The 26,660-nt window shown below is 39.1% G+C and overlaps 1 protein-coding gene across 2 annotated transcripts in view; it reads left to right on the forward strand.

The window, feature by feature from the left end:
• Window positions 1–26,660, forward strand: part of tbl1xr1a (TBL1X/Y related 1a) — a 176,176-nt gene that overhangs the window by 93,474 nt on the left and 56,042 nt on the right. Inside the window, exons 2-8 of one of the 2 annotated variants that reach the window (XM_072255328.1) lie at window positions 12,923–13,022; window positions 17,039–17,201; window positions 17,296–17,394; window positions 18,982–19,127; window positions 23,216–23,441; window positions 25,652–25,784; window positions 26,056–26,197. In XM_072255328.1, the coding sequence (XP_072111429.1) occupies window positions 17,337–17,394; window positions 18,982–19,127; window positions 23,216–23,441; window positions 25,652–25,784; window positions 26,056–26,197 (705 nt within the window). In that variant the 5' untranslated portion in view covers window positions 12,923–13,022; window positions 17,039–17,201; window positions 17,296–17,336. The remainder of the gene's footprint in view (window positions 1–12,922; window positions 13,023–17,038; window positions 17,202–17,295; window positions 17,395–18,981; window positions 19,128–23,215; window positions 23,442–25,651; window positions 25,785–26,055; window positions 26,198–26,660) is intronic. The other variant, XM_072255327.1, reaches the window with a different exon arrangement.

Below are 26,660 nucleotides of genomic sequence, written 5' to 3' on the forward strand. Positions count from 1 at the left end.
ACACTCCCTCCCCCCGCTTAGCTAGAAACTCCAACTCAATATAGAATGCATCTCAACTATATACAGAGTATACTGTTGTACAACTACTATATAGACATTCACAGCATAGTAAATTTTAAATTGTTCCATTCAGGCCTAAAGTTTAAATTGCTGTGGAGGATATCTTATTCTTGTGGGTTAATGTCTTTCCTGACAAGGGGTAACTCTGCTTGGCAGATGAGACTTGTGGCTGTGAAATAATCTCAGATTCTGGGGCCTTCTCCATGGTGGTTGTAGGAGTTGCTTCTGAGACTGCAGGAAGTGGTTCTGACAGCTCTGGACACTTTTCATCTCTTTTTCTTGGCTTTTCTCTCTGGATCTACTTGGATCCTTGCTTCTCTTCCGGCCCTGGCTTCATTCCCCCTTTCTGTCTAAAGTTCCTTTTCTTTTTCACACCTTTTGCTTCTTTCTAGGATGTGTATCTTGATCTTGAAGGTGCACTTAGTTCTCTTATCCTTCAGTTGCTCCCTTTGTGATCTGATCTCGCGCTCTTAGTTTCCTCATCCACAACATCTAATGAATCCTCGGTTTACATATCTCCATTGACTTCTTTATTTTTAGCCTTCCATTCATGCAGCTGGGCTTTGGTTTTTGCATTTATTTTTACAAGCAGCTTTTTGTCTTCCACTTGAAATTCATGCAATAACGTTAATGCACAAAGAGTAGATTCTGTTTCCTTAGACTCACAAAAGCTGAATGCTTACAACTTCCCTGAAGCTCCTTGAACTTTATTCCAGTTTAAAACCAAGCAACATTTTTGCAACTAACTGCCTGTTTAACATATCAGAGGCTTTCTCCGATATGTTACCTACAAAAACTGTTGTAGTCAGGCTGCTGCTTCCAACACTTTCACAATTCCTATGAGCAGTATGATGCATGGTCCTTCCTTGGTCCAATATATAAAGTAGTAATAAATCAATGCAACTGGACTTGATGTCTAAAAGATGCATCACCACTCATTTGAGAGGCTCCTTCAATTCTGATCCTTGGTAGGTAGTTTTCCGGCTTATAAACTCTGAATTGTTTAAAGTTATAGTAATCGTATGAGGGTCATTAACAGTCATAGAGGTAGTGAGAGGATCATTAGTCTTATCTTTGCATGAATGGAGGTGTGAACTGTTGTAGAGACGTTGGGGTCGAGATATTAGGACTGCGTTGAAAGTAGCTGATAGGTGGTGTTGTACCCCATCCCTTCTGTTCAGGGATGGGTTTTCCAGTTTGACAAAGATGGATTCTTTAACCCCTCTTTCAAACCACCTGTCCTCCCTGTCCAAAATGTGCACATTGTTTTCATCAAAGGAGTGTCCCTTATCCTTTAGGTGTAGATATACAGCGACTCCACAACAGTTCACACCTCTATTCATGCAAAGGTAAGACTAATGATCCTGTCATTACCTCTACGACTCTTATTGACCCTTATGTGATTGCTATACCTTTAAGCAACTCACAGAGTTTATAAACTGGAAAACTACCACCATGGATAAGAACTGAAGGAGCCTCTCAGATGAATGGTGAAACGTTTTCTAGGCCAGTGGTCCCCAACTGCCGTGCCGCAAAGCATGTGCTACCGGGCCGTGAGGAAAAGGTATGAGTCAGCTGTACTTTTCCTCATTCCCTGTCATGCACTGTTGAACTTGAACATAGGGTTGCCAACTGTCCCGTATTTGCTGGGACATCCCGTATTTTGGGCTAAATTGATTTGTCCCGTATTTCCCCCGCTAAGGTAGAGCGTTCCTATGAAACCTTTCGTGCCGAAATGGCGTAAAGTGTAAGAAGCAATTACCATGAATTTATATGGGACAAGTTTTTGAGCTTTCCCAGACCCAAAAAAAACCTAACAAATCATACCAAATAACACATAAAACTGAAAGTAAATAACACTAATATATAGTAAAAGCAGGAATGATATGATAAACACACAACCTATATAAAGTAGAAATAATGTATGTACAGTATAGTTGGGAAGATGAAGGCAAAACCGATTTGTGGAGAAAAAAATCGGCATGTACGCACATGTGCACATTATATGCGCATGTCAGGCATGCGCACACAGGTGCCCGCTCAAGGCTTCATGATCATGGTAGTCTCTCCTGGGGTAAAGCGTCTCATCCTCTGGGTCCCCCCCCCCCCCACCACCTTGTCTTTCTTCCTGAACCTCCTGTCCCAGGATCATAGAAACATAGAAAATAGGTGCAGGAGTAGGCCATTCGGCCCTTTGAGCCTGCACCGCCATTTATTATGATCATGGCTGATCATCCAACTCAGAACCCTGCACCAGCCTTCCCTCCATACCCCCTGATCCCCGTAGCCACAAGGGCCTACTCCCTCTTAAATATAGCCAATGAACTGGCCTCAACTGTTTCCTTTGGCAGAGAATTCCACAGATTCACCACTCTGTGTGAAGAAGTTTTTCCTAATCTCAGTCCTAAAAGGCTTCCCCTTTATCCTCAAACTGTGACACCTTGTTCTGGACTTCCCCAACATCGGGAACAATCTTCCTACATCTACCCTGTCCAATCCCTTTAGGATTTTATACGTTTCAATCAGATCCCTCCTCAATCTTCTAAATTCCAACGAGTACAAGCCCAGTTCATCCAGTCTTTCTTCATATGAAAGTCCTGCCATCCCAGGAATCAATCTGGTGAACCTTCTTTGTACTCCCTCTATGGCAAGGATATCTTTCCTCAGATTAGGGGACCAAAACTGCACACAATACTCCAGGTGTGGTCTCACCAAGGCCTTGTACAACTGCAGTAGTACCTCCTTGCTCCTGTACTCGAATCCTCTCGCTATAAATGCCAGCATACCATTTGCCTTTTTCACCGCCTGCTGTATCTGCATGCCCACTTTCAATGACTGGTGTATAATGACACCCAGGTCTCGTTGCACCTCCCCTTTTCCTAATCGGCCACCATTCAGATAATAATCTGTTTTCCTATTTTTGCCACCAAAGTGGATAACTTCACATTTATCCACATTAAATTGCATCTGCCATGAATTTGTCCACTCACCCAACCTATCCAAGTCACCCTGCATCCTCTTAGCATCCTCCTCACAGCTAACACTGCCGCCCAGCTTCGTGTCATCCGCAAACTTGGAGATGCTGCATTTAATTCCCTCATCCAAGTCACTAATATATATTGTAAACAACTGAGGTCCCAGCACTGAGCCTTGCGGTACCCCACTAGTCTCTGCCTGCCATTCTGTAAAGGTCCTGTTTATTCCCACTCTTTGCTTCCTGTCTGCTAACCAATTCTCTATCCACATCAATACCTTACCCCCAATACTGTGTGCTTTAAGTTTGCACACTAATCTCCTGTGTGGGACCTTGTCAAAAGCCTTTTGAAAATCCAAATATACCGCATCCACTGGTTCTCCCCTATCCACCCTACTAGTTACATCCTCAAAAAATTCTATGAGATTCATCAGACATGATTTTCCTTTCACAAATCCATGCTGACTTTGTCCGATGATTTCACCACTTTCCAAATGTGCTGTTATCACATCTTTGATAACTGACTCCAGCAGTTTCCCCACCACTGACGTTAGGCTAACCGGTCTATAATTCCCCGGTTTCTCTCTCCCTCCTTTTTTAAAAAGTGGGGTTACATTAGCCACCCTTCAATCCTCAGGAACTAGTCCAGAATCTAACGAGTTTTGAAAAATTATCACTAATGCATGCACTATTTCTTGGGCTACTTCCTTAAGCACTCTGGGATGCAGACCATCTGGCCCTGGGATTTATCTACCTTTAATCCCTTCAATTTACCCAACACCACTTCCCTACTAACATGTATTTCCCTCAGTTCCTCCATCTCACTGGCCCCTCTGTCCCCTACTATTTCTGGAAGATTATTTATGTCCTCCTTAGTGAAGACAGAACCAAAGTAATTATTCAATTGATCTGCCATGTCCTTGCTCCCCATATTCAATTCACCTGTTTCTGTCTGTAGGGGACCTACATTTGTCTTTACCAGTCTTTTCCTTTTTACATATCTATAAAAGCTTTTACAGTCAGTTTTTATGTTCCCTGCCAGTTTTCTCTCATAATCTTTTTTCCCCTTCCTAATTAAGCCCTTTGCCCTCCTCTGCTGAACTCTGAATTTCTCCCAGTCCTCAGGTGAGCCACTTTTTCTGGCTAATTTGTATACTTCTTCTTTGGAATTGATACTATCCCTAATTTCTCTTGTCAGCCACGGGTGCACTACCTTCCTTGATTTATTCTTTTGCCAAACTGGGATGAACAATTGTTGTAGTTCATCCATGCAATCTTTAAATGCTTGCCATTGCATATCCACCGTCAATCCTTTAAGTGTCATTTGCCAGTCTATCTTAGCTAATTCACGTCATATCACGTCATTCACGTCATTCACAATCCTCTCATATCCCTTTTGCCTATCACCTGTCCATCTCTTGGCTCCATCCCTCCCCCTCCTGTCTTCTCCTATCATTTTGGATCTCCCCCTCCCCCTCCAACTTTCAAATCCCTTACTCACTCTTCCTTCAGTTAGTCCTGATGAAGGGTCTCGGCCTGAAACGTCGACTGCACCTCTTCCTAGAGATGCTGCCTGGCCTGCTGCGTTCACCAGCAACTTTTATGTGTGTTGCCGGGATTTGACTGCTACTTTTGTCCCTTATTTGGGAGTGAGAAAGTCGGCAACCCTAACTGTAAAAGACATGTTCAGGTGAGTTTAATCCTACTTGAACAACTCCCCCCTCCTCCTCTCTCCCCCCCCCCGCCCCCCAGGGGGTTGGCCGGTCCGCAAGAATATTGTCAATATTAAGCCGGTCTGCGGTGCAAAAAAAGTTGGGGACCCCTGTTCTAGGCAACACAGCAAGTCCAGATGGCTTGATTTACTACTGCTTAATATACAATGACCTGGATGACAGAGAACCTTCATAGACATATTGATCCAATATGCTTTCCAACCAGAAACAAAGAGGTTGGCACCAACACCTGCTTGCCCTCTGAGCAACTGTTCACTGTGTACACCATGAAGACTGTTATGGCAACATCCAGTGCCTTTTTAAAATTCGCTTTCAGTTGGCTTCATTGCTGGGGGCATGCCATACAAATGGTGGATGGATCTCTAATCAAGTTGTAGGTAGTCATCCTGAAGAAGGGTCTTTGCCCAAAACTTCGGCTATTTACTCTTTTCCATAGATGCTGTTAGAGCAGCTGAGTTCCTCCAGCATTTTGTGTGTGTTGCTTGTCTATTGTTTTCATATTGTAAGTCTCAAGGCTACCGAATCTAGTGTCACTCTTATCCTTCTCAATTTTTTTTTATCAATAGCATACAGATTAGTGCTGTGTTTTTTTGGAACTGCAACTTGACTTATTAGCTTTTTCTGTTCCCTGTGCAGTCCATTTATTTTGGACTGCAGGAATGCCCTTTGTATGTGTCCTACTTTATTTCTTTTTCTGCAAGTTTCGCCTTTAAATCTGCATTGACCTGGTGTATGAGAGCCCCTGTGGCAATAGTAACACAATTAGTTTGGCCAGGCCGGTTTCTGTTTAGATGTTGCAATTTTGCTCACCTTCACTTTAATTCCTGACTGTAACTCAATTGTGTGTCTGTCTGCTGTTTCCATTGATACAGCTATTTTAACTGCTCTTTTAAATGCAAGTTGCGCTTCAGTTAGGAGCTGTTTTTGAATGCTTTCTTTTAAGATTCCATAAACTAAACAATCTCACAGTGCATTATTAAGATCATCATAGAACTGACAATGCTCAGACAATCTCTTCAATTCAGCGACCTATGCTGAAATGTACACCTCTTTCTTTTGACTCCACTTATGAAACTTAATACATTTTGCAATCAACAGATGGTTTTGTTAATGAGTTAACAGTCAAAATGAAGGAATTAGAGGTGATCTCACTAAAACATATAATAATTTTTACGTATCTTTATATGAGATGCAGGCGCAATGCTCGCCTTGATTGTGAAGTTTAGGAATCACAGTTTCAAATATAGGGTTCAGCTATTCAGTGTTGGCACATGGCCAAGTGGTTAAGGCATCAGTCTAGTGACCTGAAGGTCACTAGTTCGAGTCTCAGCTGAGGCAGCGTGTTGTGTCCTTGAGCAAGGCACTTAACCACACATTGCTCTGCGACGACACCGGTGTCAAGCTGTATCAGCCCTAGTGCCCTTCCCTTGGAGAACATTGGAGAGGGAAGACTTGCAGCATGGGCAATATATATATATTTATTTTTTTCCCCAGAATAGAGATGGGAAGATAATTCCTCACCCAGCTTATGGTGAATCTTTAGAAATCTCTACCCAAAAGGATTGTGGAGGCTTAGTTGCAGAGAATTTTCAAGTTAGAAATTATCTCTCGTTTTTCCACATTCAAGCATTGTGCTTTAACCCCTCCTTCTATAACAAAGCCACCAACCTAAAAATCTGTTTGTTAATTTGGGTGCACGCCCTCTATCGCAAATTCAATTTTTCCATGTAACCTGCCCAAATGTCATTAGAGGTAGAGTAGGTTGCATGTGTTATATTTGTTGTTTGTGATATATTTAAGTGATTTGGATGAAAATGTAGATGGGTGGGTTTTTAAGTTCGCAAATAACACAAATATTGGTGGAGTTATGGGCTGTGAAGAAGCTTATCAAAGGGTACAGTAGAATATAGACCAGTTATCGAAAAGGGTGGAGAAATGACATATGGTTGGGATTTAGGAGTTAAATTTTGGGAGGCCAAATGTAAGGGGAGAATATACAGTTGGGTGTAGCAGCATTGATGTCCAGCAGGATCTTGTGGTCCAAGGCCACAGTTCCCAGACAGCGACCATGCAGACAGGTAGGATGGTAAAGGTGGTCCATGGCGTGCTTGCTTTCTTTCATTTTTATTTTATTGAGATGCGGTCCAAAATAGACCCAGTTCTTCGAGCCACACCACCCAGCAATCACCCAATTTAATCTTAGCCTAATCTATGGGACAATTTATAATGACCAATTAACCTACCAACCACTATGGCTTTGGATTGTGGGAGGAAACTGGAGCACCTGGAGGAAATCTATGCAGTAATGGGGAGAACATACAAATAGGAATTGAACCTGGATTGTCTGTACTGTAAATCATTGTGTTAACTACGACATTTACATGTGGCCCTTTCATTGAGTATAACAGTAAAGAAGTCTTGTTGCAGCTATATAAGATTTAGATTGGGCTACACCTGGCCGGCTGGTGGCGCAGTGATATCAGTGCCGGACTCCGGAGCGAAGGTTCCCGAATTCAAACCCAGTTGGGCCGCTTCTGGGCATGCTTTCCAGCTGTGCCAGGTTGAGTGTCGAGCTCGCAACTTGGCCTCATAAAAAAAAAAGACTGCGCTGTGAGGAGGATGTGGGGGACCACTCACAGTATCTTTCCTTCAAGACAACCACTTGAAAAGTGGTTGCCGAGGCGTTGGTAGAGTATGGCACACACACGGAAAAAAACAACACTTGAAGTATTGTGTGCAATTCTGGGTTCCATATTACAGGAGGAACATGGAAGCTTTGGAAAAGATACAGAAATTGTTTACGAGATGCTGCTTGGATTGGAGGCTATGAACTATAAGTAGAGTTGGACAGACTTGGGTTGTTTTTTCTGTAGTGTCAGACACAGAGGAGACCTGATAGGTGTTTATAAAATTATGAGAACCATAGGTATGGTAGACAGTCCGAAACCTTCTCCTGGGGTAGAAATATCAAATATTAGAGGGCATGCATTTAAGGTGGGGGGATTTTTAAGGGAGAGGTTCAGGTCAAGTTATTTTTTTTTTAACAGACGTTGCTAGGGATAGTGGTGAAAGTGGATACAATAATGGTATTTAAGAGGCTTTCAAATAGACACATGAATGTTCAAGCAATAGTGGGATGTGGATCATGTGCAGGCAGGAATTGTTAGTTTAATTTGGCATCATGTTTGGCACAGCCACTAGGGTGAAGGTCTGTAATATTCTGTGTGTTGATGTCTCCATAACTGGAATTGTCTGTTTTCAGTTGTAAATATATGAAAGATTTACTGCAATATTTGAGAAAATCAGTGGAATTTTCTGCAGTCTGTTTAATTTTCCCTTGTGCATTAATAAAAGTATATTAATTGACCATTTATTTTTCTCACTGCTGTAGGTAAATGTCTGGTTTGCCATTCATAACTATTGTCACTATTGTAACTTTAAAAAAAAACTTTGAGGGAAAGATGAAACAGTATAATGGTTTGTCTCCCAGTAGAATAATTTGTGTGGTAGAATATCCACTTCTCACCAAGTACATTTATATAAAAAAAATCGTTATTTGATTTTGTTTATCTTTTTATAGGAGGCATAGGTAAAGGAGGTGGTTGGAAGATTTTTCCTTTAGTAGGGGTATCCAAAATGACACCTTAAGGTGAAAGAGAAGTTTTAAATAGGATCTGAGGGAACTTTTTTTTAATGCAGAGATTGGTTGATTTCTGAAGTACCAGAAGAGGTGCTGAAATAATCTCTGTCTAAAAGGTATTTAGGCAGGCATTTGACTAGATAAAACTCATCTTTTATGGGCAAATGGGATTATTGCAAAAAAAAAAGAACAGCCAGCTTTGGCCTGTTGGGAAAAGGGCCAGTTTCTGTGTTGTGTGAGTTCCCTGAACTCTAAATGTAAGTGATTGTTGGTAATGGCCCACTGCCATCTAACACCTCTTGTTGATTTTCCCAGAACTGGTGAAATGCATTTTATGTCAAAAATCTGGCACCGTCAGGGCACAGACCATACTGGATTTCAGATTTTCTTGGAGTTTGGACAATGTACCACATCAGCTTTTGAAAAAATATATTTGGTACTTATAGAAGAAAAATTATGTATCCTTTTGTGGTTTTGCCCTTTGGGTTACCTGCTGGCCTTTTTGACATGATTGCAATAGCAAAAAGAAAGTGCAGGAAATCAGAGAGCTGACAAAAATTTATGGGCTGTGTTGGAAGCTGTCAGGGGTTGCAGGAGTTACACAGCAAACCACAGTAACAAAGTGGCAAAGCTGAAAATTAATTGTGCATCACTCAGAGGGCCAGCCCCAAGCTGAAAAAGTCTTGGTATTTGAGCAATAAATCCAAATTTCATTTGATTGAAGGGAAGCTAGAGTATTTACATGAATGTCCAGTTGATGGATATCCAAACAACATTACATTTATAGCCTTAAATAGCATTCTGTTCAAGAATCTACTTTTTCTCATAACATTTTGTGGTGAAGATTGAGCCAATACTTAAACTGTTTCAGCGCATGCATTTTAGGATGTTTTTCATCTGTTTTAAACTTGCAGTCCCTCGTTGTCCTGTGACATAGCTACAGGTCTCCTGGGGTTAGTTTTAATGTTTTCATTGAACAGTAGGGCATCCCAATAATTTGATACTGTGTAGTTGAATTATAATTTTAGTTTTCACTTATTTCCCCAACATTTTATATTATCCGTACAAACAACTTATTTTAAATGCAGTTCTATCCCTATTCCCTGTTTAATCCTAATTACAATTTATTACAGTTTATTAGAGTATTTCATTTCACCAGTAAATGGATTTGTGTAATATCCATCCTTAGTTTTGTGAGGTCACAAGCAACTAGAGTTTATAGTAATAATTGATGACAGTTTATTCCAAAAGCTAAAATGTAGTCTTGGAGGTATATTGTAGTAATAATTCATTTTTTTGTCATTAGATAGTAAAAGTTGATCCTTCCCTGGGCCCCTGTTCAGCAACAGTATATATAATTAATGGAAGCCTTTGTCTTGGTGATGTTGTGACTGGAAACTGGGCAATATCATGTTTATTTCTAATTGGTCAAATGTTAACTTGCATCATTGTAGTAATAGTTGTTTACACATATTCACATCATCACATCTACAGTGAGCAAGATTTTAATGGGCTCTACTGTTTAATTCTCGTTGGAGCAAGTGGCAGTCCCAAATACCGATGTGACATTTGGCAATCAGCAGCTCTCAAGTTTGCAGTAGTTCCAGAGCTTAGTACAGTGCAATTGGCTTAGTGCTATAGCCAGTGGTTCTTATTAATGCATTAATGAAGAAGCTCTGAGTGTGTGGTATTCTGAGTTACTATCATTTTACAAGAAATACTTGACTGTTACAATATGTAACATGCAGTGTGTTCCTAAATTAAGATCGGTATGTGAAAAACACTTACGTTCATGTTGCTGTTTGCCAGAAATTGTGAGGTATGAAACTTTCAGCATAATGTGAAAGAAGTTTCAGTATTTTGTGGTGACCAGGTACAAGATAATAATGCTACTAATCTAGAATATCTTGTTTTGTAACATCAGTGGCTGTGGACTTTTTAATGGCTCTTTTGCTTTTCTCCCTCTGTGTATTTGTTCTCACCATTTCATTTTGTTCTTGAAGGAATTCTATTTTATTATCTTGTCTGTCATTCTAAACTTTGCATTTTTATGTAACATCTGTGAAGTCCTGTTACTGTACAAGATTTTTTTGGTTAATCTCCGGAACAGAATTTTCTTGGTTTTAAATATATTTAATAACCTCATTGTTCACATTATTTCAACTGATGAGCAGGGTTAGGTGGCACTATCCTAACACCATCACAAAAGAATGAACAGAAGGGCTACGTTTGGATAAACACTTAAGATTAATGAATGTTGCCACCATGAATGTGTTAATGGAATCTGGCCAAATGGGAATTATGAATTTAAAATCTCAAGCCATTATGGTTGGATCTACTACTTGGTGCATTTACAGAACCTTTTATAGCTCACACAGTATCAAACAGTGAATTAGAGGCTGAATGGGCATATGATTCATAGTAAACAGTCACCTAATCTTTAAATACTCTTTTTAAAGTCGATGAATGTTGGAAGAATTTCTTGCACTAAAGCATAGGCATTATGCTGTTTGTAGCATTGTCGCTCGGTACAACTGTTCATTTACTTTTGGTCCAGGTTCTACCAGTAACATCTTGGATGGATTATCATTTATAGGTTTGGAATCATTTTCTGTGAGCATAGAGGTTCTGAATATTATGCAGATTTGTTTAAATCTTAGTTGCAAGAATAAAGATGAGAGCACTGGAAAGGACTGGAAGGGTCTCGGCCTGAAACGTTGACTGTACTCTTTTTCATAGGTGCTGCCTGGCCTGCTGAGTTCCTCCAGCATTTTGTGTGTGTAACACCCTGGTCCTCTTTGGAATTGACTGGTCTGAAATAACAAATAAGTGTAACATTGATTTTATCTTGTGCTTCAGGAAAGAAGCTTACATGCAAAATTCAAAAAGATGTTTTCTTCCAATCTCAATTATAAGCTATTGTTAAATATTTATAAACTAAATAGTACTGTATATATTCTCAACATAGTTTATTTAGTAATCTACAACAATGAACTGTGATATTGAAGTTTGAATATCCTTGATTCTCTATCTGCTTTTTGTTTGTGGCATCCACTTATGTTTGTGTTCTTGTGTTTTCTTCAGCTGCAGTATGTTCCATTTCTGTTTTTTTTAATGTTTGGGTTTTGTTGTCCTTTTAATCAGTGGTTTAGGTAAAGAGTGGTTTAGGATTTACTGCCTATAACTGCCTTTGCAGTTATTTGGTTAACACCCCTTTACACGGCATGACGCAGTTGTGGTCAGGAGATGAAAGCTAGGATGATTGTGCTAGGATAGTAGACATTCATTGAAAGCTGAGTCACACTATTATTATTACTGTTTTTTTCCTGTAAATAGACAAATGTTCTTGCACTGTAATTTTTTGTTCATATGTTCAAAACTTTTTCCTTGAAAACGGAAGTGCCTAACTGCTAATGGCCTAGATACTCTTGGAAAATCCACCAAGATTGGTATCCTGTATGTATGCATACAAATAATGAAACAGCAAATTTACTGGCAGCCATTTGTAGAATTTTCCTTGCCGTCCTCCAGTGTTGGAATCCTTATGGTGTCTAGTCGCAAAGCAGGAAGTTGGCTCTAACACACAAACATTTCTTTTTGTTTTGAATGGTGTGATGTGCCTCTAGGCAGAGGTTAAATTTTAGTTGATTTCCATTTTCTGTTTTTTTTCTTGGTGATTTTAATAGTGAATTTTTGAAAAATTTACATTTTAGAATAAAGGTTCTTAATGTTTTAGATTTGTCATCGATTTTATCTGAGTGTCAAATGTATTTAGCATTTTGAAACTTGTCTAAGCAATTTCTGTGAGATGGGGTACTTGTTTTGTCATCCCTCACCGCATAATTGCATTTGTTCCATCTCTGTGTAAGAGCCTTGCCCTTGGGGCAGGAATCAGCTTTGTGCAGCATTTGACTTCTGGAGATCAGTACCATGTATGTATGATTTCAAATTAATCAAAGGCAAGCATGGCCATCTCTGATAAAAATGATCTTAAATCGAATTCATTTCCCAAGATTGAACCCTGTTAACTTGTGAAACACATCATCCTGATATTTTTTTTCTATATTTGTGTTTCAAGCTTGAGCAACAATATTTAAATTCTGTTAAAATGCATACTTTCCTTTTAATCTTGGTGTTAACAAGCTTCCTCAGGGCTTTTTATTCCAGGAATCAAATTTAGAATGATGTGTATGTTATGAAGCTGCTTGTAAATCCTAACATGACCACTTTGGGACTAAGATGATTATGGATTAATTATATAAATTACTTGGACAAGTCATAAACAAAATCGTATCAGTTTCTGAGTTTGTTAATGGGTTGTAATATTTTCTTTATTTTGTAGGTTTAGCATGTTATTCACTATGAAATTCAATTTAAGTCACTTTGGTGACCTGTAAATTTGAGACGGGAATGGCAAGTAATTTTTGTTTCAAAGCTGAAGTGCATTTATTTACTATACTGTTATGATACATTTTATTGATGAAGTTGTAGACTACTTCTTTGTTTTATTTCCAGCTTTACTACATGTCCAGTGATCTAAGGTGACGTGAAATCTTCATCCTTAAACATTTCCCAAATAAACATTGGGAATGTGTTAATAGCCTATTCATGAAAGGTAAGTTTAAATGTATTCTGTCATAAAAATGTGCAGCTGTTAATTTTCTGAACCATTTTAGATGAATATGATTTCCCTTGTAATGAATCATGCTTTACAGGAATTTTCTGCTTGAAAACATTCAGCTTTAAAGCAATTTATTAACATTCCTGTTTATTCTTCATTTAGGATCAATTAACAACAAAGATCAATCAGTGGTGAAAATAGTTTTAATTTGAAGGAGCGTTTCTATGTAATTTTATCTGACGAAAACATCACTGATTCAAGATGAAACCAAATTCCTAGCTGCACCTAAGCCTTGCCATTTGTGGGTCAACACTTTGCTTGAATCCCACTCCGAAACATTGTTTGTGCTGTAGTAAAGGTAGTGAGCTATAATTGCAGTTTGTAATATTTTAGATATAAATCTAAAATCAAATTATAGGAAAGATTGATGAGAGTTGATAAATTAAACAGTACGATTAGAATTTGGGTGATTTCCCCCTCCCCCAGTTTTTCTGTTTTTAATTTGTTCATCTTTGGGGCAAAAGAAATGTGTAGAATGCACAGCCCTAATCTAAAATATAACCTTGCACTTAAAGTACTTAGAGCAGTGATTTTTGGTAAATAGTAATTTACTTTGTTCTTTTCAACTCAAAATTGGCAGAAAATTATGATTCAGGCAAAAATATAGTTGGCTTAATGGAACATTTGAAATCACAAAGCAACTTAATGAACAGATTGATTAGTATTAGCAAATTTGATATTATATAATTACTTCAAAATAATTTTAAAACAATAAAAGTTGTGAATGATAGGATCAGGTTTATTACCACCAGCATGTGTCATGAAATTTGTTAACTTAAACAGCAGCAGTTCAATGAAATACATAACAATATAGAAGGAAAAAAATAAATAAGTAAATCAATTGCATTGTGCAAAACAAATAATATAAAAAGTGAGGCAGTGTTCATGGGTTCAATGTGCATTTAGGAATTGGATGGCAGAGGGGAAGGAGCTGTTCCTCATTCACTGAGTGTGTGCCTTCAGACTTCAGTACCTCCTTCCTAATGGTAACAATGAGAAGAGAGCATGTCCTGGGTGATGGGGTCCTTAATAAAGGACACTGCCTTTCTGAGGCACAGCTCCTTGAAGATATCTTGGATACTATGGAAGCTGGTACCCAGAAGGAGCTGACTAATTTTACAACTTTCTGTAGCTGCTTTTGGTTCTGTGCAGTAGCGCACCCCACCCCCATACCAGACAGTGATTCAGCCCATCGAGTCTGCTCCACCGTCTGTCATGGCTGATCCTGCATCCAAAATTAACCCCATACACCTGCTTTCTCGCCATATCCTTTGATGCCCTGACCAATCAGGAAACAATCAACTTCCGCCATGAATATAACCACAGGCTTGGCCTCCAAAAAATTTTTCCTTGCCTCTATTCTAAAAGGTTGCACCTTAATTTTGGGGCTGTGCCATCTAGTTCTGGATACCCCCACCACAGAAAATATCCTCTCCACATCCACCCCATCTAGTCCTTTCAGTATTCAGTAGGTTTCAATGAGATCCTCCACATTCTTCAAAATTCCAGAAAGTACAGGCCCAAAGCTGCCAAACTCTCCTCATATGCCCTTCATTCTCAGAATTACCCTTGTGAACCTCCTCTGGACTCTCTCCAATGACAATACATCCTTTCTGAGATATGGGGCCCAAAACCGTTGACAATACTCCAAGTGCGGCCTGACTAGTGTCTTATAAAGGCTCGGCATTATCTCCTTTCTTTTATATTCTGTTCCCCTTGAAATAAATGCCAACATTGCATTTGTCTTCTTTGCGCAGACTCAACCTGTAAATTAACCTTCTGAGACTCTTGCACGGGGACTCTTAAGACCCTCTGCACCTCTGATATTTGAACCTTCTCCCCATTTGAATAACAGTCTACAGTATTGTTCCTTTTACCAAACTGCATTATCATACATTTCCCAATACTGTATTCTATCTGCCACCTTTTTGCCCATTCTTCCAATTTGTGCCATTCCTGCTGCAATCGCATTGCTTCCTCAGCACTACATCTGTAGAAGTTTTCAAGTGTTTTGGGTGACAATCCAAATGTCTTCAAACTCTTAATGCTTATTTGTAGCTGCATTGATATGTTGGGATCAGGTTCCATCCTCAGAGATCTTGATGCTCAGGAACTTGTAATTGCTCACCTGTCCACTTCTGATCCCTCTGAGAATTGGTCTGTCTCCTGTCATCTTACCCTTCCTGAAGTTATCAAATATGTGACTCCGGTGGAAAGATTTTGTGAAAGTAACACTTGAAAAAAGAATTTCAAGATGTATGGTGTATACATTTTTCTGACATTAAACGTACCTATTAATTGTGTCTTTACATCCTCCTTGTGAGGTCATACAGCAATCTCGACTTTAAGCCCGATTCGGTCTCTTGTTTTTCAAATCAATATTATAGAAGGAAATGAACAATTTTCATCATCAGTATAATAGGCATATTAGGCACTATATTGAATGAATAGTAAGCCAGTTTTGGCAAAATACAGGTTGAGTACCCCTTATCCGAAATGTTTTGGTCTGGAAGTGATTTGGATTTTGGAATATATAATGAGAGAGCTTGGGATTGCTATAGTTCTGACTCTGAATTTATGTGATGCCGGTAAGCAATCTTTGTCTTACACTTGTTCATCACACCCATGTACTGATGCAACCAATCAATGCGTTAGATTTTCATCAGCTACAACCTTGGCAAACTCATCAATTAATTCCTCTGTTGCCTTATGATCAGCAGACACTTTACCGTCACCATGGTAGGGTAGCAGTAACGAAATGCTATTACAACTTGGGATGTTCTGGAGTTCGGAGTTCAATTCTGGCATTGTTCTATAAAGAGTCTGCACGTCATTCCCATGGAATGCGTAGGTTTCCCCAGGGGCTCTGGTTTCCTCCAGAGTACAAAGATGTACCAGTGAGGTTAATTGGTCATTGTGAATTGTCCCATCATTAGCTTCAGGTTAATTAGGGTTCGGTGTTTACCGCGGTGATGTGGCTTGAAGGGCTGGAAGGGCCTACTCTGTATTACTAAATGAAATATATAGATCTTTAATTATTTAAACCTGTGCTTTTTCTTAAATTTCTGCAATCAACCTGAATATTCACAACTACCTTCAGTTATCAGTTCGTCATATAGATTTTTGCTTGATTCATGATCAGCAGACCATTAAGTGGCATATGTTCATTCCGATGTTGACGAATCCACTGTTTGAATACAGGATCGAGATCTTCATTTTTCGCTTTATGCAGAGTTATTAAAATTTTTTCATTAACTTCTGTTCATTATATACAGTATGAACTGTTGTCAGAACTATTTGTGGTGTGCAGAGACCTGTGCAAAACAAATTTTCCATTTGTGACGTTACGTCAGCACACAAAAAAAATTCTGATTTCAGAGGTTTTTGGATTTTGGAATTTCAGATGAGGGGTACTCAGCCTTTACTAAGTATTGTATCCTGTTAATATTCATCTCACAATTGCAGATATCTCACAGATACCATCAGATGGCCTTACTTATAACTCAGAAGTCCTAAGTCTGAAGCTATTCATGCCTGAATCGCAGGAATCAGGTTATAATTTATTTCAATGTAAAATTACCAAAGCTGCTTGTTAGGGATTCAGGGAATGTTATTTTCAATATTAATACTGGACATCGAAAATTTAAAAAAAATGTAGTATTAGTAATGACCAATTCCAGTGCATTCATTACATTAAAATTGAAGTAGACAGAGTACATGAGTCTGCATTTTTGTGGAATGTAGCATTCTGAATATGATTTTTTTTTATGATCTTAAAAAAAACTTTGCCAGCACAAAATGCAGCCTTGTGCAAGAAGTAAGTCTTTAGGCTGAAGTTTGCTGAATTGTTTTGTAAATTGCAGCATTTATGTATATTTATCCAAATATTCCACAAATGAATTTTGTGCTGTGATCTTAACTAGATTGATGAGTATAACATTTTGGATTAGATCCTCTCAGATGACTGGACAAGAAAAATAAAGTGAAATTGTGATGCACTGAATGGTAGTAACGATCCTGGAATCCTGTGAAGTAAAAATGGAAATAGAAATCTCATTATAGTCATCATGCAATTGTGGATATTTAAAGAGCATCCTATTGCATACCATTAAGGTGAAAAATAACTTTAAAGGGAATTTGGAAAATCCCACCTTCTGGACAGGAAAACAACAAATATCAAGTGTTTTTCTTTGTTTTTAATACATAGGCTTACCCTCGAATGACCTCATGGTTTAAGTGGGACTGAAGATGAGTATAAGCAGTGATGAGGTCAACTTTCTGGTTTATAGATATTTACAAGAGTCTGGTAAGAAGATCAAATATCATAAATTGGCTTTGAAAAGTTTGACTTATTTCCTTCCAACAGTTTTACTTACAAATGCAAAGGAGCTTGTGAAAACAAAGTTGAAGGTTGGAATGACTGGAATGGTAGTGGTGAGGTTACTAGAGAGAAGTCTCGGTGCAGTCTGTAATGGATGTAAAAATCATAGTTATGAAGATTAGGGATAATGATTTAATGAGAGCTGTGAGGAGGTGTTAGGGATCTTTTGGACAGGTTATTTTGAAGCCTGGGGAAGTATTGATTGTGATTGTTTTAAGGCCTCAGCTTACATTCATTGTTCAAATGGTTGTGCAGTAGGCATTGCTAGGGCATTAATAGGTAAAGCTGTTGTTTGTCCTTGACCTCTATAGTGGGCAACACTCTCCTTCTTGCCCATCCTTTTGGAATCCCATTTTCTAGGCCTAGAAATCCTTATTTGTGTAAACTTTGGAAATGGGACAAAGACTTTGAAGAGCTGATTTCACACTAACTTTATTCCTCCGTTTACCTTTGTCCACACTCCCATCTCCTCTTGTTATGGTTAATCATTAAAATTGCATGTAGATGCCATTTTTGATTAATAACGCAATAATCTGAGAATATTGATGCTCTTTGACAAGTTCCAAGATCCAGAGGATTGAGAAGTGTGCAGTTGTGGAACAGTTGTTTAAATGGAGTAGAAATAAACAAACTTGGATCAGGATAGGAAGCACAACTTGTTAAGGGAGTAGAATGCAACCTATCAAAGATCAGAGAAAACTGGAATTTTAAAACTTTGGCACACTTGCATTGATACAGATTTTTATTAACCTCAGTGATTCTAAAGGAATCATTATTTATTAAACCATTCATCCAAAGAAAAGCATTCAGAGTGTTTCTCTTGGTTCTTTCAATTCTGCTGAGAAAAGGTTTTGAAATTTAATGTGATTAGTGGACTTAATTTTCTTTCCAGTTGCTGATGTTTTGCATATTACATTCCAGAAATTACTGCAAGCTACATGCTCAGCATACGCATGTGGTTGAAAATTCCAGACAGCTCTTGAAGTTAAAAAAATTCCAGTTAAAACTTAGCTTTTGGAAATAGAGCAAGACTTTGAAGTTAAGGGCATAAAAATAAGTTATTCACAGACCTATTGTTTAATTTCAATTATTTCCTGAATTTTTAAGAATTTTTTTATTTAAAGTTCCTATATTTAAGATACAAAGGAAGGAAAATGGTACTTTTTTTTTTATCCAACAGGACAAACCATTGGAATAGGTAGCTATGATGGACAACTGCCAAAAACACAGCCTTTTTACTGTAAAATGCTTTTATATATGTATGCATATATATGTAGATGTAACAGCAAATAATATTAATATTAGGAGGTGCATGCCATGATCAAAATTTTTAATACTTAATAAGGTTTAAGTCAACATGTAACAATGTTATGTGGTCGCTAATTTATTCCTCTTCATTCTTTATAAGTTCTTAATGTCAGCAAAATATGCTTTCTTATCAGGACTTGCTTTCTGTAAGCCTGTGTATGCTTCTATTAAAGTTATTACATTTGTTTTTCTATTTTATCAAAGGTTTTTCCCATTCAGCCTTCACATTTGGTATAGAGAGTCACATCAGTCAGTCTAATATTAATGGAGCCCTGGTGCCACCAGCAGCTCTCATCTCGATCATACAGAAAGGTTTGCAATATGTGGAAGCTGAAGTCAGTATTAATGAGGTTAGTATCCAGTGTACTTAATAGGAAGTTATTGGGATTAGGATTGGTCAAAATTAAACTTTGAATAGGTTGTAAATTTTGCTGTACCTGAATACAATTCCCATTTTTAAATATTTTCTTCACTGAGCACTGTCATGCACATTAATATTTAAATTTTTAATATTAACATTGCTAATAATAACAGACCTAACGAGTTCCCCTCTATACTAGCCACCTCTCTTCGGCAGAACTGGTCCTCATATTCAACAATTTCTCTTTTGGCTCTTTCCACTTTCTCCAAACCTGAGGTGGAGCTATGGGCAACTTCATGGGCCTCAGCTGTGCTTGACTTTTTGTAGGCTGCGTGGAATAGTCCATATTCCAAACTTTCATTGGGAATGCTCCCCAACTCTTCCTGTGCTATATTGTTGACTGCATTGGTGCTGCTTCCTGCACCCATGCTGAGCTCTTCAATTTCATCAACTTTACCTACCACTTCCACCCTGTCACTAAATTCACTTCTGATACTTCTCTCCCCTTTCTCAATATCTTTGTCTACATCTCTGAAGACATACTGTGTACTGATATATTTTACGAACCTACTGATTCTTACAGCTATACTTCTTCCCAGCTTGTTACTTGTAAAAATGCCATTCTTTTTTCTTAATTTCTCCATCTCTGTTGCATCTGTTCCCAGGATGAGACTTTCCTTTCCAGCACATCAGAGATGTCCTCCTCCTTCAGAGAACAAGGTTTCCTTTCCTCTGCCATTGACGCTGCCCACATCTGCATCTCCTCCATTTCCTAGTGTTTCCTAGACGTTTGCCCTCACTCCGTCTTCCCACCACCTTTTAACAGGGGTAGAGATCCACTTGTCCTCATCTATCACTTTGTGAGCTTTCGCAAGCAACACATCATTAACCTCCGCAATGTCTGACATCTTCAGTGGGATCCAATCACCAAATGCATCTCCCCTCCCACCCCCCCACCCCCCAACCACCATCCACAGTCTCTGCTTTCCACTGGGATTGCACTCTCTGTGATTCCCTTGTCTATTTGTCCCTCCTCACTGACCTCCCACGTGGCAGTTACCCCTGCAAGTGGAACAAGAGCTACACCTGTCCATTCTTCCTCTCTCACCACCATTCAGGGGCCCAAACAGTCCTTTTCAGGTAATCCAAGACTTCACCTTCAAGTCTGTCAGAGTCATCTACTATATCTGGTGTTCCCAATGCGACCTCCTATACAATAGTGAGACCCAGCATAGATTGAGGGACAGCTTTGTCAAGCACCTTTACTCTGCCTGCAACAGGGAGGGTTTTCCGATGGCCAAACATTTTAATTCCACCCTCCTTTTCCATTCGGACATTCCGCCAAGGCCTCCTTTACTGTCACAATGAGGCCACACTCAGGTTAGAGGAGCAACACATCATATTCTGTTGGGTAGCCACCAACATGATGGCATGAACATAGATTTCTCCAACTTATGGTAACTTCTCTTACCCCCACTCCTTTATCTACTTTTTCATTTCTTATTCTGTCTCCCTTCTTACCCCTTCTCTCTTCTCAGCTACCTGTCACTGTCCACTAGTATCCTTCCTCCTCCCCTACTCTCCTCTCCCATCAAATTCCTTCTTCAGTCCTTTACTTTTTCCCATCTATCACTACTGAGCTTCTGACTTCAACGCTCTCATCCACCCATCTACCTTACCCTTTACCTGGCTTCACTTACTACTTTCCAGCCTATATCCTTCCCTCTCCCCCACCTTCTGGCTTCTTCTCCCTTCCTATTCAATCCTGAGGAGGAGTCTTGGCCTGAAATGTAGACTGTGTATTCAATTCCATAGATGCTGTCAGACCTGCTGTGTTTCTTCAGTATTTTGACTGTGTTGCTTTGGATTTCCAGCATCTGTAGAATCTCTTGTGTTTAACAGTACTTATTTTGTAGAACTGTGTGTTGGCCTAAACATAGAGTTGCATATAGTTTTAATAAATGTGACTAACCTGTAGCATAAAATATGAAAGGGATGCATTGGAAAAGAAAAGTTTATAATCTGGTTTGTGTGTTTATTCAAGTGCTATAGGGAAAAAACACTAGGTTTTACTGTGTAGAAGGATGTTTAGTGGACTATTTTACTTTATCTTCTGTAATTAAAGAAATAGATGTGGTTACTTGATTGTTTATCTAAATGTAACGATATCATTTTACAAATCTTGTTCACTTTGTTACACTTGCTGGTCTACATCAGCTTCCATTCTGACATCATCTTCATTGTAATTTTCAAGTCTCTCCATGGCCTTTAATTGCCGCTTCTGTCCTCTTAACACAACGCCAACCCCTACCTCACACCATTTCCACACTTCCAGCTTTCTGCTTGCTGAATTCCTTAAGCATTTTGTCTGTGTTCCTCCTCAAGATCTCATTATGCCTCCAATTCTGGCTTCTTGTACAGATCTGATATTTGTTGCATATCATCTGCAGATCACTCACTGTGGCCTCCCATAAGCCCTCTACTGCCCTTAGGATGTTTCTTAAAACCTACTTATTTTAATGATGCCTTCAGTCAAGTGCCTTGATGTATCTTTGTGGCAGAGCATTCTTGCTGGTAAATAATCCTGTGAACTCAAATTTTTTCATTTCGTTAAAGGAGCATATGCAAATACATGCTACTGTAAAAGTGTTATATATAAAGTATATTTTGTTTTATAGCACCAATGTTCATTTGAGTGCAGGAGATGAGCCAGAGCATGATTTTGAATTTGATTCAGAGCAGCAATTCACAAAGTGCTAGAGCAACTCAGTAAGACAGGCAGCACTATGGAGGGAATAAACAGTGGACTTTTCAGGCCGAGGCCCTTCCATAGACGTTGCCTGAGTTGCAGAGATCCTCCAGCATTTTGTGTGTGGCATTTCCAGCATCTGCAAATTCTCTTGCATTTACAAAGGTGGGCTTACCTCTTCTTCCACCCCCCCCCCCATGTGTCTTTTTTAAAATTAAAAAAAAATTCATCCTGATTCATTTGTTTCTGAATACTTTGCCTTTGCCTCTGCCTCATTTTGATTTTATTAAAATCAAGTAAATATTTGTCATTACATGGCCTCCTGATGTTCCATGTTAACCATGGATGTTGTGTCCTAGCTGTTGAAGTTGATATACAAGCCAGGGCATTACAATAGGAAGAGCAGGCAGTTGTCCATGTAGCAGACTCCTCCTCCCTATACAGCCGGCAGATCCCAGGGAACAGCAGAGACCAATAGAGTTTGGCACCATTGGTGTCACTGGAGTTTCCAGTCAGCATTGAACTCAACATAGGAAGTCCAGATTTGGATTTTTCTTCTGGGTTTACTCATAAGGCCTTCTTCGTGAGTGGGTATAGCCGCAAGGCAATGGAGGTTTGAAACCAGAGTTTTCCTTCTACTCAATGAGCTGCCAACTGATGAACCTTATTGGCCTGAAATGACAATAGTCTGCCTTTGTCCCTTCTGTCAGTAGAAAAGGTTACACTGGGCTTTGTAGCTAAGCCACTTATGAAGGCCAAAAGTTGGAATTGGTTGTCAAAGGATATTTGAAGCACACCTTTGGGAGCATTTAATAGGTAGTAGGAGCTTATCCCCACTACCCCACACCCGCTGGCTATGACAGCCTTAAGGAACCATCGCCGTGTGAAATTACTTAAAGTCAGTGTAGTTAAGAATTTGCTATGCAGATGACCACGACTGAACTTGTTTAATCTTGGCTGCAATAATGAAATTTATGTGGCCCTATCAACAAAGCAAAATATCTCAAAGCATCTTTTGGAAACGTATTCAAACAACAAATGGATGCTGGATTACATAAAGTGACATTAGGGCAAATGAACCAAAAATGTTGTCAGTTATAAGCGGCATTTTAAGGAAGGAGGAGACAGTCGGGTATTAGGAAGAACCAATATCATGAAAAGTAGGTGTCAGCATTGTAATTAGGTAAACAATGGAGCAAGCAAGAACTAATAATGATCTGTATGTAACCAAATTGCTTTGATTTCTGATTTAAGATGGTTAATGAAATGCAATTTTAATGTTACGCAAATGCAATGTTATTATTCTGAACAATAACTTTCACCTTCAGGATGGCACACTATTTGATGGGAGGCCAATTGAGTCCCTTTCTTTAATTGATGCTGTTATGCCGGACGTGGTGCAGACAAGGCAGCAAGCTTACAGGGACAAGCTGCAGCAGCAACAAGCTGCTGCTGCAGCCGCCGCTGCTGCTGCTGCAGTCAGTCAACAGGGAGCAACAAAGAATGGAGAGAATACAGCAAATGGAGAAGAGAATGGCGGGCACTCGGTAACTAGTAAGTATTAACAAGAGTACAATGTACTTTCTTCCCCCACTTTCTCCATCCAACGCTGTAACTGAATTTTCATGTCACTGTTTGGAACTTAGGAAAAATGTTTACACATTGAAATGAGAATCCCAGTTTTCCAGTTGGGCCCTTTTTAACTATCTGGTCTGTACTCTGAAGTGATCAATATTGTTTTTCAAGCTCTTGATGTCAACCTGCCAATTCTATACAAAACTGCTGGTAAATGGTGCTTGAAAGTTAGATTTGTGGGAGCTTTCCCCCTACTCAAAAGGTTTCTTGGTAAAAATTAGTACTTTGGACTAATATTCATTATCATACATCCCTGAATTTCCTTCCCTCTTGTCTCAAGAGTTTTTTCCAAAACATTCAGCTGGCAACATTGCAAACCACACTCTTTGTCCTATCCCAATTTTCCTTTGGTTAAACAACCTCTGACAGAGAGCGTGGCACTTTCAATTTGCCTGTTCTGTCTCTCATTCAGCATGGTCCAGTTTCCTAATTCTTGGTCTCTATTGTTGTGTCTGTGATTATGAAGTGTGCTATCCATCTTACAGCAATCTATCTTTAGAAATTGAAATTGGTTTAGGAAAGAAACTTCACTTCCACCAGTTGTTGAGTAGCGTTGATACATAGAAACATTGAAAAACTACAGCATAATACAGGCCTTTTGGCCCACAAAGCTGAGCTAAACGTGTCTTTACCTTAGAAATTACCTAGGGTTACCTATTGTCCTCTGTTTTTCTAAGCTCCATGTACCTATCCAGGAGTCTCTTAAAAGACCCTATTGTATCTGCCTCCACCACCATCACCGGCAGCCCATTCCACACACTCACCACCCTGGGTTTAAAAAAAGAACAACACAACTTACAGCTGACATCTCCTCTGTACTACTTCCAAGCACCTTAAAACTGTGCCCTCTCGTGTTAGCCGTTTCAGCCCTGGGAAAAAGCCTCTGACTATCCACACAATCAATGCCTCTCATCATCTTATACACCTCTATCAGGTCATCTCTCATCCTCCGTTGCTCCAAGGAGAAAAGGCCAAGTTTACTCAACCTATTCTCATAAGGCATGCCCCCCAATCCAGGCAACATCCTTGTAAATCTCCTCTGCACCCTTTCTTTGCTTTCCACATCCTTCCTGTAGTGAGGCGACCAGAACTGAGCACAGTACTCCAAGTGGGGTCTGACCAGGGTCCTATATAGCTGCAACATTACCTCTCGGTTCCTCAGCTCAATCCCATGATTGATGAAGGCCAACGCACCATATGCTTTAACCACAGAGTCAATTTGCGCAGCAGCTTTGAGTGTCCTGTGGACTTGAACCCCAAGATCCCTCTGATCCTCCACACTGCCAAGAGTCTTACCATTAATACTGTATTCTGCTGTCATACTTGACCCACCAAAATGAACCACGTCACACTAGTCTGGCTTGAACTCCATCTGGCATTTTGCAGCCCAGTTTTGCATCCTATCAATGTCCCTCTGTAACCTCTGACAGCCCTCCACACTATCCACAACACCCCCAACCTTTGTGTCATCAGCACATTTACTAACCCATCCCTCCATCCAGGTCACTTATAAAAATCACGAAGAGTAGGGGTCCCAGAACACAACTGGTGACCGACCTCCATGCAGAATATGACCCATCTACACTCTTTGTCTTCTGTGGGCAAGCCAATTCTGGATCCACAAAGCAATTTCCCCTTGGATCCCTCATGATCTTAAGAAGGCATGAAAGGAAACTGTTTCATCTGTGTTACCTGGATGTCTCCTTTTTTGAGATGGTGATTGGAGTGTTTGAAACAAAACCAATTTTTCCACATCCACTCCTACTCCCTTCTCCCCAATCAAAACTCCTCACGATATTTTACTGATGATTACTTTGAAAACACGTATTATGTGTGTAGGTTTCATTGTTAATAAATGACATGTATTATTTCAGAAAATTAGTTATGGTATTTTCTTAAATGTTTAGCGTTTTTACTGAAGATTTTGCGTTTTGGAATGCAACTGGATTTTTAAAATATTTGAATTAATGGGAAACTCTTATCAATTCACAAATTGCTTTCCAGAGGCAACTGTTTCATAATTGATAAATGTATGCAATAGGCATCCTTTCTGATAGTTACTTGCATTAAACTTTCTTTTTTTGTGTTTAGTAGTTACTTAACTCTTAACTCATTTTTTAAACAAACAGATAACCATGCAGATATGATGGAAGTTGATGTAGATGTGGATATTCCATCGAGTAAAGCTATGGTATTGCGTGGTCATGAATCAGAAGTCTTCATTTGTGCTTGGAATCCAGTCAGTGACCTCTTGGCATCTGGGTGAGCTGTTTCTGGCAATAGAAATTGATTATAGATTTATGGGTTTACACAAACAAGCTGTCTGATTTAGGCTGGCTGATTACTGGATTTTTTTTACATGCATCAAATCGCACAAAATAGAATGGTTATTAATTGACTTTTGTCTAATTTTAAATATTTCATTATAAATTATCTTGTATTTCATTATAAATCAATTTACCTAAAACATGAAGCTTTCAACAGAAATTTATAAATTAAATTTTAACATTCACATATAACTTTAATCCTCCAGGTCAGGAGACTCAACAGCACGAATTTGGAACCTTAGTGAAAATAGTAGTGGTGGTCCCACTCAGCTAGTACTTAGACATTGCATAAGGGAAGGAGGTCAAGATGTACCAAGCAACAAAGATGTTACATCGTTAGACTGGAATGTAAGTCATGAACATAATTGAAATTTGTACTAAATGGAAGTTGTAAAAAAAAATTAATAATATGTGTACTTTTTAGCTATTTTTAATGTGGTTTTCAGAAATATCTACAGTGCCTATTGCAAAATTTGTAAATGTTAGTTTTTGTAATACATAATCCAGGATTTGCAATCACAAGGTGGCACCAATAAGTGGCAACTATTTGCATGCAGATCCAATGGGAACAATGAGATATTCCCTTTTAGGACTAAACAGCTGAAATCCACATTTACAGCTATGGTACTGCAGCAAGCAACATCGTTTTAAAAAAGAATATCGATCCTCAAAAATAGTGGACCTAGAGGGCAGACTTGTGTCCTGTGGCATACCCTTTGAAGAAAATGGAAGCATGGAAGGCTTCCACAGGTATGATTGAAATGCAGAGGCCTTAGATTCTCACTTCTGACTATCCTAGTGAATGTACAGT

This window comes from Mobula birostris, chromosome 4, assembly GCF_030028105.1.
Source record: "Mobula birostris isolate sMobBir1 chromosome 4, sMobBir1.hap1, whole genome shotgun sequence".
NCBI lineage: Eukaryota > Metazoa > Chordata > Chondrichthyes > Myliobatiformes > Myliobatidae > Mobula > Mobula birostris.